The 9015-nt window shown below is 39.1% G+C and overlaps 1 protein-coding gene and 1 long non-coding RNA gene across 2 annotated transcripts; both read right to left on the bottom strand.

Moving 5' to 3' along the window:
- Nucleotides 1-1390: 1390 nt before the first annotated feature.
- LOC129105113 (holotricin-3-like) lies at nucleotides 1391-2530 on the bottom strand. The gene is made up of 4 exons (XM_054616006.1): nucleotides 2490-2530; nucleotides 2337-2383; nucleotides 1797-2227; nucleotides 1391-1474 (listed from the first exon to the last, which is right to left on the bottom strand). The coding sequence occupies exons 2-4, from the start codon at nucleotides 2353-2355 to the stop codon at nucleotides 1439-1441; spliced, it is 486 nt and encodes a 161-aa protein (XP_054471981.1). The 5' UTR covers nucleotides 2356-2383; nucleotides 2490-2530; the 3' UTR covers nucleotides 1391-1438.
- Nucleotides 2531-6221: 3691 nt separating this feature from the next.
- LOC129105135 (uncharacterized) lies at nucleotides 6222-7924 on the bottom strand. Its single transcript, XR_008531814.1, has 3 exons — nucleotides 7906-7924; nucleotides 6503-6549; nucleotides 6222-6355 (listed from the first exon to the last, which is right to left on the bottom strand). It is a non-coding gene; the product is annotated as an uncharacterized LOC129105135 (long non-coding RNA).
- Between the last annotated feature and the right edge of the window lie 1091 nt (nucleotides 7925-9015).

The raw sequence follows: 9015 nt of genomic DNA, 5'->3' as shown, positions 1-9015 counted from the left end.
GAGGTACTCTCAGTCCTGTGTTCTTAATATTCGGAGCACATTTATGTAAATCATTTCTATATTTTTTGTCCATTCCTGGAAAATAAAAAAAGCAATAGTGGAAATAATTCCTAATCCTGCAGTTTAACAGTATGACAATGCTCTTTGGACTGTGTGTACATTGGTAAAACTCCCTGCTAACAGTGGTTAAAAGTAGGCCTTGCACTTTACACCATTTTACTCCATTACATTTAACAGCGAAATATTGTACTTTTTACTCTTCTTTAGTTTTCCAACAGTAAAGTAGTTAAATGAGTTTGCCTCAACCTGCTACAACTTTAAAAATACTGCGAACAGATAATTGCATCACTGATATTAATCCAATTATATAATATAAAACACTGACGGGCGATTCTGTATACTGAGTAGTTTTATGCATTCCGCGCATATGTGTTTTCTTTTCTCTATTTTTGTTCTGTACTTATGTTGACACAAAGCAGTTTGTAACGTGTTAAAAATAAATAAATACAGTGTTACTTATACTTTGAATATTGTGAGTACATTGTGCTGCTAATATTATACTATACTATGCTATACTATACTATACTATACTATACTATACTATACTATATCATACTATACCTTCATACTATGCTTTTCTTAATTAAAATTATGAATGCATGACTTTGAGTACTTTAATTGACCCATTGCTACTTTTACTTAAATTGGGATCTGGATGGATCTTTCATCACTAACAACAAATACTGTGCAAATTTAGTTTTTTAAATTCAAGAACAATAAAATGGTGAACTTGTACAAGGGTGGGTATCGACATTAACAAGTGTTTGATTGCTCGGGCTATCAAAATGAGATTGGGTTGACTGCACTGGCAGTCCCAGGGTGTGACGTACTGCTGTGACGGAGGTGTGGCTGAGCAAATATGCTCAGCCACCTCAGCCTTGCTGGGCAAATAGAGAGCACACCTTGGTGATATTAGCCAGAGTAGCAAATAGGTGTATAAGGAAGAATGGAGAAAAAATAAAATGGGAAAGCCATACAGTGCATTGTTACTTTACTAGCATGTATCATACACAGAAAGCACTTTCATTTTATTCTCCCATTAACACAATCATGGATCTAATAATGCCAGCTATGTGTCTCGTACACCAAAGTTATTAAATGTTAATACATGCTTATACTGCATTAAACCATATAAACAAGTCATGATATGGCTGATCTAAAATAATTTTCAAGCATCCAGCATTGTTTGATGCTGGATGTCAGGTGAGAGTCAGAGACACTGATTACATTTATGTAAAAATAGAGGTGCTCAATTCCAATATATATTTTAAAGATTATATGTGAAAAAACATTTAAGCAGTGACATGTTAATTATAACACATGTTCAGAAGATGAAGGTTTCAAGGTCTTGTTTTTCTTCCGATTCAGGAGTCTTCATCTAGTCAGAGTCGCTGCTGCAGGAGCTGCTGGAGGCCTACACCAAGAAGACACAACACACACACATCAGTGAATCACTTCAATCATCTACAGAAACCAATGTGAAGCTTGAATTATAGCTGTTTTGTCTACATTACATTTTAGAAATGTGGTTAATTCTTGACTAAAGATTGGGAATAATTTGCTGATATTGGACCAATAATACAGCATTATTTTCATTTACTACACATTAGGCTGTAATGCAACACTTGTGTTATGTTGTTCTGTTCTATGTTTCACTGTTTAAATTCTAATTAAAGTCTAGTTTCTGGAGCAAACATAAACAATACATCATATTTGTGAAAATGACTGAGTCTTACCCCGTGACAGTCCTTTCCTTTCTTGTGACACTTGCCATGCTTGTGACCATTATTGTGCTTGTGCTTGTGCCCATGTCCATGGCATTGCCCATGCCCCTGTCCGTGCTCCTGTCCATGGCCATGTCCGTGGCCATGTCCGTGGCCATGTCCGTGGCACTGACCATGCTCCTGTCCATGGCCCTGTCCGTGGCACTGACCATGGCCCTGTCCTTGGAACTGCCCATGGCCCTGTCCTTGGAACTGTCCATGGCCCTGTCCCTGTCCATGTCCTTGGCCGGGACCATAACCAGGTCCGGGTCCGTGTTGGCCTCCGTATGGACCGTGAGGCTGAGAAGGGTAGTTCATTGGTGGAGCAGTGCCTGGAGGATGTTGAGGGTATCCCCCTGGCATCTGCTGAGGATGGTTTGGGTAACCAGGAGGGTACTGGTTCCCTAAAAATAAGGAGAAAAAAGAAATATGTCATACAATCAATACTTGGCAAAAGTGATTATCAAGTCTGTAATGCATATTCATTCATTTAAAAGTGGTTGTGTTATTTACCTTGGTTGTTTCCGTACATTTTGAAACCTCAGATGAACTTACAGATCCTGCAAGACAAAAAAAGTACAGTTCTTCTTTTAACACATATACACCACCATGTGAAAAACCTAAGAGAACTGCAAATCCTCAGCAGAGTTTCAGAGGTGAACTTACCGTGTGCTGGAGAGCAGACTAACAGTCACAGCCGTCACCTGATGCTCCTTTTTATGTGCAGTCCACTTCACATGACCAGGGGCAGGGCCTGAACTCCCACCAGAACATTTTTGCTTTGAGATCTCATGGGTGTGATTGTGTGTAATCTTTAACAGGCAGTCAGTATAAAGTGTAGGCAGTCTAATATGTTTATACTCACACAAAACGTTTGCAATTTTGTTATAGTTTTCTGTTTATAAATCTGAACTCATATTTCTGTCTGGTGATGATAGGTGTTTTGATCATTTGCAAACTCATAACACTTGAAACATTTAAATCCATTTTGATTTTAGTTTAGTTTATTTGGTTTTGGCATCCCAGTAGCATTGGAATTCTATTTATGCACATTTAAGGACCAGATACACTGTGTTGAGTAGCAAAACTAAAACTAACTTACAACACTTACCCATAGGAGGCTTTAAAAAAAACACGGTTGAAATAGAAAAAGAAAAGAAAATACATCTTCAAAAAATACATAAGAAACACTATACGGGTGTGTCTAGAATTTTGCCTCTCTTTCAGCCTTTGTTTAGTACATCTATTAAAAACATTAAAATTGTGTTGTATTTTCAATTCAGATGGAAGACAGTTCCATAGTTTAGCCCCTTTAAAAAAGAAGACTGATTGCCCAAATGAGGTTCATTGAGGCCTTTGTGTTGACTCTACTGGTGAGCTGGTGGGTTGTGATAAATTCATTAAGCAGGGAAGGAGCTTGACATTAAATGTTGGCATTTAAACCAATCTCTGTGTTGGATTAGTTTATGAAGCTATCAAATATTAACATATTGTGTTTTTCCCAAATGTGACATAATGCGGCATCTCATTGTTTAAAATCCATATTTTGCTATTGTCCAGTTATGAAGTGATATGATGTGTTTTTATAGTTTGTGAGACTTGTGACCAGGTAGTGACGCAGTATGACAAGTGTATGAAAATCAGATATATGCAGACATTATGCACTCGATTATCCAATTTTAGATGTGGATTGTCAACCTTGAGATCTTGTTTTGATAAGCGGACTATCTGCACATATGTATCCCTATTCATGCAATGAGTCTCAAGTTTAAACAAGACATCAACTAATACTTGATTAATCATTACAATGTACACAGCACTGCACAAACACAGAACTCTACTTATTGCAGCTAGACCAGAGGTGCCGCTTGTGAGAAAGTTTGGGTCCATAGAAGGCAGTGCAGTAGCAAAAGCAGCAGTTGCTCGTCCAGTGAGAATTTGTAGTATTTCATGGGGGCAGTTTACTTGGCTCTTCCTCCGGATTACATTTACAAAGAAACGCACCAGGCTACTCTGCCTTATTGTTATGCCCCAAAAAACAGGTTCTCTTAATCATATTACACTTATCTATGTGTCAAAGATCAAATGGTGCAATTAAACAACTAAAATGGCATAAATGAAGGATTCACAGTGATTAAGAAGGTGATTTAAACAGAATTGATGTGAACGGAGTGGCAGGGTGTGTAACTATTGGTGAAAAACACCAAAGCTCTTGTTCATTCAACGCTCCCTGGGTAAATAAAGATAATACGAATACACACTGATAGATACACACACACACACACACACACACACACACACACACACACACACACACACACACACACACACACACACACACACACACACACACACACACACACACACACACACACACACACACACACACACACACACACACACACACACACACAGTGAAATGGTAAACTTCAAGGTCAAATTAGATAAAGAGCCGAGGCACTGTAGGGATTAATTTGCTTTTATGATAAACAGAAAGCAGTTTGATGTTGTTTACTACAAGGGTACAATATGATCAGTGTCTAGTAGATCAAAAGCAGATGCCATGTCAACACTGACTACTGTGAAAATTTGTAATATGTATTGGCTGAGCCCAACATTTGTTTCAATGCTTTGAACTATAGATGGTCCAAGAAAACTGTTTATTATTGTGTACTGTGAGGTAACAGGATGAAGGTTTCCATGTGGCAGCCTGTCGTGTTTTTTCATCTTCATCTAGTCCGAGTCGCTGCTGCAGGAACTGCTGGAGGACTACAGCAGAGACAGACATGGTCATTTCAATCAGTTAACTGAGTACGTTGTGAATTCAAATAAATGATATAATCAGTGACAATCAGTAATAATCAGTTTCAGTAGTGTGTCTTTGGGTGATGAATATATTTGGGGATCTAGGATTCCATAAATAAGATTATTAATTCTAGACTTACTTTATGTTTTGTATCTCAGAGTGACTATTTTTGCTGCTTCTGTATTTGTGTTTAGAGTTTGGGCCGCACTCAAACTGAAACCTGAACCAAAAGTGTAGCCTACAGTTGGTTTTTAGAGCTGAAGAGAGCAGTAAAGTGAAACCTTTCACATACCAGTCATTTACCCATTGTTATTATACAAATATTAATTGCTCTCACTTTATTGTGATTATAGTCATTATTTTCAACCAGGTGGTGTCTAAACTTCAGCCAACTTTTACGATACGCTTTTTTTAATCAAATTTGCTTTGGAAGACATACAGACACCCATTTTGCATTTTTGAGCACTTGTTGGACAAAATAAATCAAATCAAAACATCGTTTTTATCGTCATGGTGAGATTTGACTAAATATCAATAGAATGATCACCCAACTGTTCGGCTCTCTTCAGCTTCAAACAAACTGTACCCTACTGGTCCAGAAACAAACTGTTGGGCACATACAGTACAAATTGTGAGCCTAACAGCGACACTACAGTAAACTCAGGTGAAAGGTGTTTCTACTATTTTGTCCACCCCAGAGAGTTGAATCATCACCTCTCTAAAACAGATTCACATTGCAACCTTAGGTGTGGAAGGACTGTTGTATTGGACTGCATTCGTTTTAGCTTGCTCTAGTTACTAAACTGGCAACCGAGTGCATGAAGAATCTCAGAATGTGATATGTGAATAAACTGTTTTACAACTTAAACTAACATTTTAAATAAACTGCATAAGCGTAATTGGCTTCTTATTATCAGTGGACTGTGATACAGTTGTTAAAGTAGAGACTCCATGATTTGCACTTTACAATGATCGGTAAATCAACTGGATCTTACCCCGTGACACTTCTTTCCTTTCTTGTGGCAGTGGTCATGCATGTGACCATTCCTATGTTTGTGCCCATGCCCATGCCCATGCCCGTGATGCCCATGTCCATGACCCCGACCACGACCACGACCACGACCACGACCCCCACAACATCCCTGCCCGTGTCCATGTCCATGCTCGTCACCGTGCCCGTGTCCGTGTCCATGATCATGTCCATGTCCATGTCCATGTCCATGTCCATGTCCATGATCCATGATCATGATCATGTCCATGTCCATGTCCATGATCATGACCATGACCATGATCATGTCCATGATCATGTCCATGTCCATGTCCATGTCCATGTCCATGATCATGTCCATGTCCATGTCCATGTCCATGATCATGTCCATGATCATGTCCATGTCCATGTCCATGTCCATGATCATGTCCATGACCATGACCATGGCCGTGCCCATCATGACCATAGCTAGGTCCATACCCTCCACAAGGTGGGGCTACAGGATGGTGCACAGGTGGCCCACAAGGTGGGGCTACAGGATGGTACACAGGTGGCCCACAAGGCTGAGGAGGGCAGGTTTGGGGAGGGGGTTTGGGGTGCCTGGTGGACATTGGGGATATTGTCCTCCTGCCGTTGGCTGAGGAGGGCAGGTTTGGGGTGGGGCAACGCCTGGTGGACATTGGGGATATTGTCCTCCTGCCGTTGGCTGAGGATGACAGCCGGAGGGATACTGATTTCCTAGTTAAACAAAGGGGAAGGGGCTCATCATTTTCTCCTTCCGTTTGTATACACTGGATGTTCAATGCGATAAAGAAAGTTTGACATAAGGGACGGATGGTGTTTTAGTAAAGTAAAAAGGACAGTTAAAAAAAGAGAGTTATTTACCTCTGTTATTCCTGTACATCGCAAAATTCCAGATGCAAACCCTGAAACTGGAAGAAGACATTTTAGTTCGGACAAATCAGCAAATTAAATAACTTTCAGATGTAAGCAGATATAAAACCTAAATTGTGATATTTTGTGGTAGCAAAGCAAATGCAGTCCGCTGTGGAAAATGGACTGCAAACCAGAGCTTCAAACTTGCTGGATTTACCTGGTGGTTTCAGTCCAGAATGGCCATGCTGGTGTAACTAGTGAGATGGTTCAGAACAGCATGGCCATGCAAGACTAACAAAATGGAGCGTCATCTGAATCTGAAAAATCACCTGACATCTCTTGAATTTATACCTGTGCTTTCATAAAAAATGTGACAGTGTTTAGCTATGATAATCCTGGTCTCTTTGCGTGTCTTATCGGGAACAGATAAGCAGCAAGAATTTGACTGAACTTCCGACTTGCCAATTTAATTATAAAAGAAGGAGTAAATAAACAATTAAAACATTGTCTGTGTCACTGCAATACACACAGGGATGGAGGAAGGGCCAGAAGGAGAACGATAAATGTTTTCTAAGGCAGACATCCGCTGATGTCCCTGAAGGGATTGTTTTTTTAATTTACTGTTCTGTTTTACATAAAGGAATCGGATCTTAGCATTATAGTCATTATTCAATCCATATGCTCAAATTTGTTTTCAATATTTGAATATCCCAAAGCTCTTTTCTAAGCTGGCTGCTTGCAATAAATGTGGTACAGAAACATAGGTCTCTTAGTTTATTACTGCCACTATCAACAAGAGTAATCATTCTACATTTGCATTAATAGTAATGTTACGGGTCCAGTTTTGGAAAGTTTATACTGCAGGTACAAAGTTGGACCAAACTCATTTACGTATTTGTCAAGGACACTACAGAGCATGCCTAGAGGGAGGGACACTGGAGATAGTTGCCCATATATCATAGTGTGGCTACTGTATGAGCCTGTTGTTGGAGCACAAGTTTTTTTAGAGAACATTTTTAAAGACATTTGAGAGTGTAGGCATAGCGCTTCCTATGTAAACAACTGTAAACAAAAAAATAAAATTCCTACAAGCTGGTGAATTTACGTTACCGACTCCAACTGCTTAGACTCTTAGCTGGGCCTGGTATTATAAACCGGTAACTCTTGAGAACCTGAGATGGTGGATTTTAAACCTTGGTGAAATGCTACAAAACATGCAGTGCAAGTCAGAAGTGTTGCATTGGCAATTTTTGGTAAATATCACAAAGGTATGATAAAGACACGATAACAAAATAATGCAATACATTTAACAAAGGAAATAGATGTAAGCAAGATGATCGACCCACACACACACACACACACATACACACACATAGTTTATGTTATTCCTAAATAGCTATTAGTGAACTTACCGTGTGCTGGAGTTCAAACCCTCTGCTGCAGCATTCAGCTGGCTCTGTCTTTATATACAGCCACACCTCAACTAGAAACAGTGCAAATGTTCAGGGGCAGAGCCTAAACTCCCACCAACAATTTTTTTGTGCTGTGAAATCATTTTGAGATTTTGTTCCTATTTATAACCTGACCGTTTATATGCTTATGTCACAACAGGGAACCCTGGGTTTCCCCCCAGGATTGTTTAATTCTTTTCCAAACTACATCAGAATCTTTTGAAGGGGTCTAAGGATAGAAGCTGTTGTATGCTGTACAGACTGTGAGGCATATTTGTGATTATGAGCTGTATAGATAAAACTGACTTGACTTGAAATATACTGAAATCACAACAGACAGCATGCAGTGACTTATACAAAAGTTATGAAAAGCCAACACAGCCTATACCAAATCAGAGCGGGAGAGGAAAAAAAACTGTCCCAGCAGTCAGAATAAAGAAAAACTCAAACAGTGTTTCTCCATTTTCACTCTAAACTTTATTATCTTGTCAGTTTTGACAAAATTTGTTAGGACAAGTTTTTGAGTTCCAAAGAACCATTTCAGTTCAAATATCATCCTTGGCTTACAGGTGGTAACTTGTCATTTCTCTTTTCTGAGCAAGGGGTCGTCATCTAGTCAGAATCACTGCTGCTGCTGCTGCTGCTGCTGCTGCTGCTGCTGCTGCAGGAGCTGCTGGAATACTACAGCAGGGAGGAACAAAACATTTTATTTTTTTAATAATTCATTCAGCGGCCACAGCTTATCATTCAGTTATTGACAAAAGTTTTTGTCTCTAGTTCATCCCAAGGGTCATGGGTTCACTCCATGGGAAGAATTTGTGGTGTTTAGTTGTACTCACTGTCCTGGCACTGGAAAAATAACCCTTATAAATAAATAAAAATTATTGACAAGCTTTACTCGCCCTTGAGTGACCTATATAGAACTACAGATTAGACCCTGTATAACAAAAACATACAGACTGGGTTCATTTTTTTAAAGTACCATCAATCAGTACAAACCAATTTTATTCATCCGTTTGTACACCCTGCATAAAAAATAAATAAATAAATAAATAAATAAATAAATAAATA

The sequence above is a fragment of the Anoplopoma fimbria genome, chromosome 16, assembly GCF_027596085.1.
Source record: "Anoplopoma fimbria isolate UVic2021 breed Golden Eagle Sablefish chromosome 16, Afim_UVic_2022, whole genome shotgun sequence".
Classification (NCBI taxonomy): Eukaryota; Metazoa; Chordata; class Actinopteri; order Perciformes; family Anoplopomatidae; genus Anoplopoma; species Anoplopoma fimbria.
This window is presented reverse-complemented; position numbering and strand designations above follow the sequence as displayed.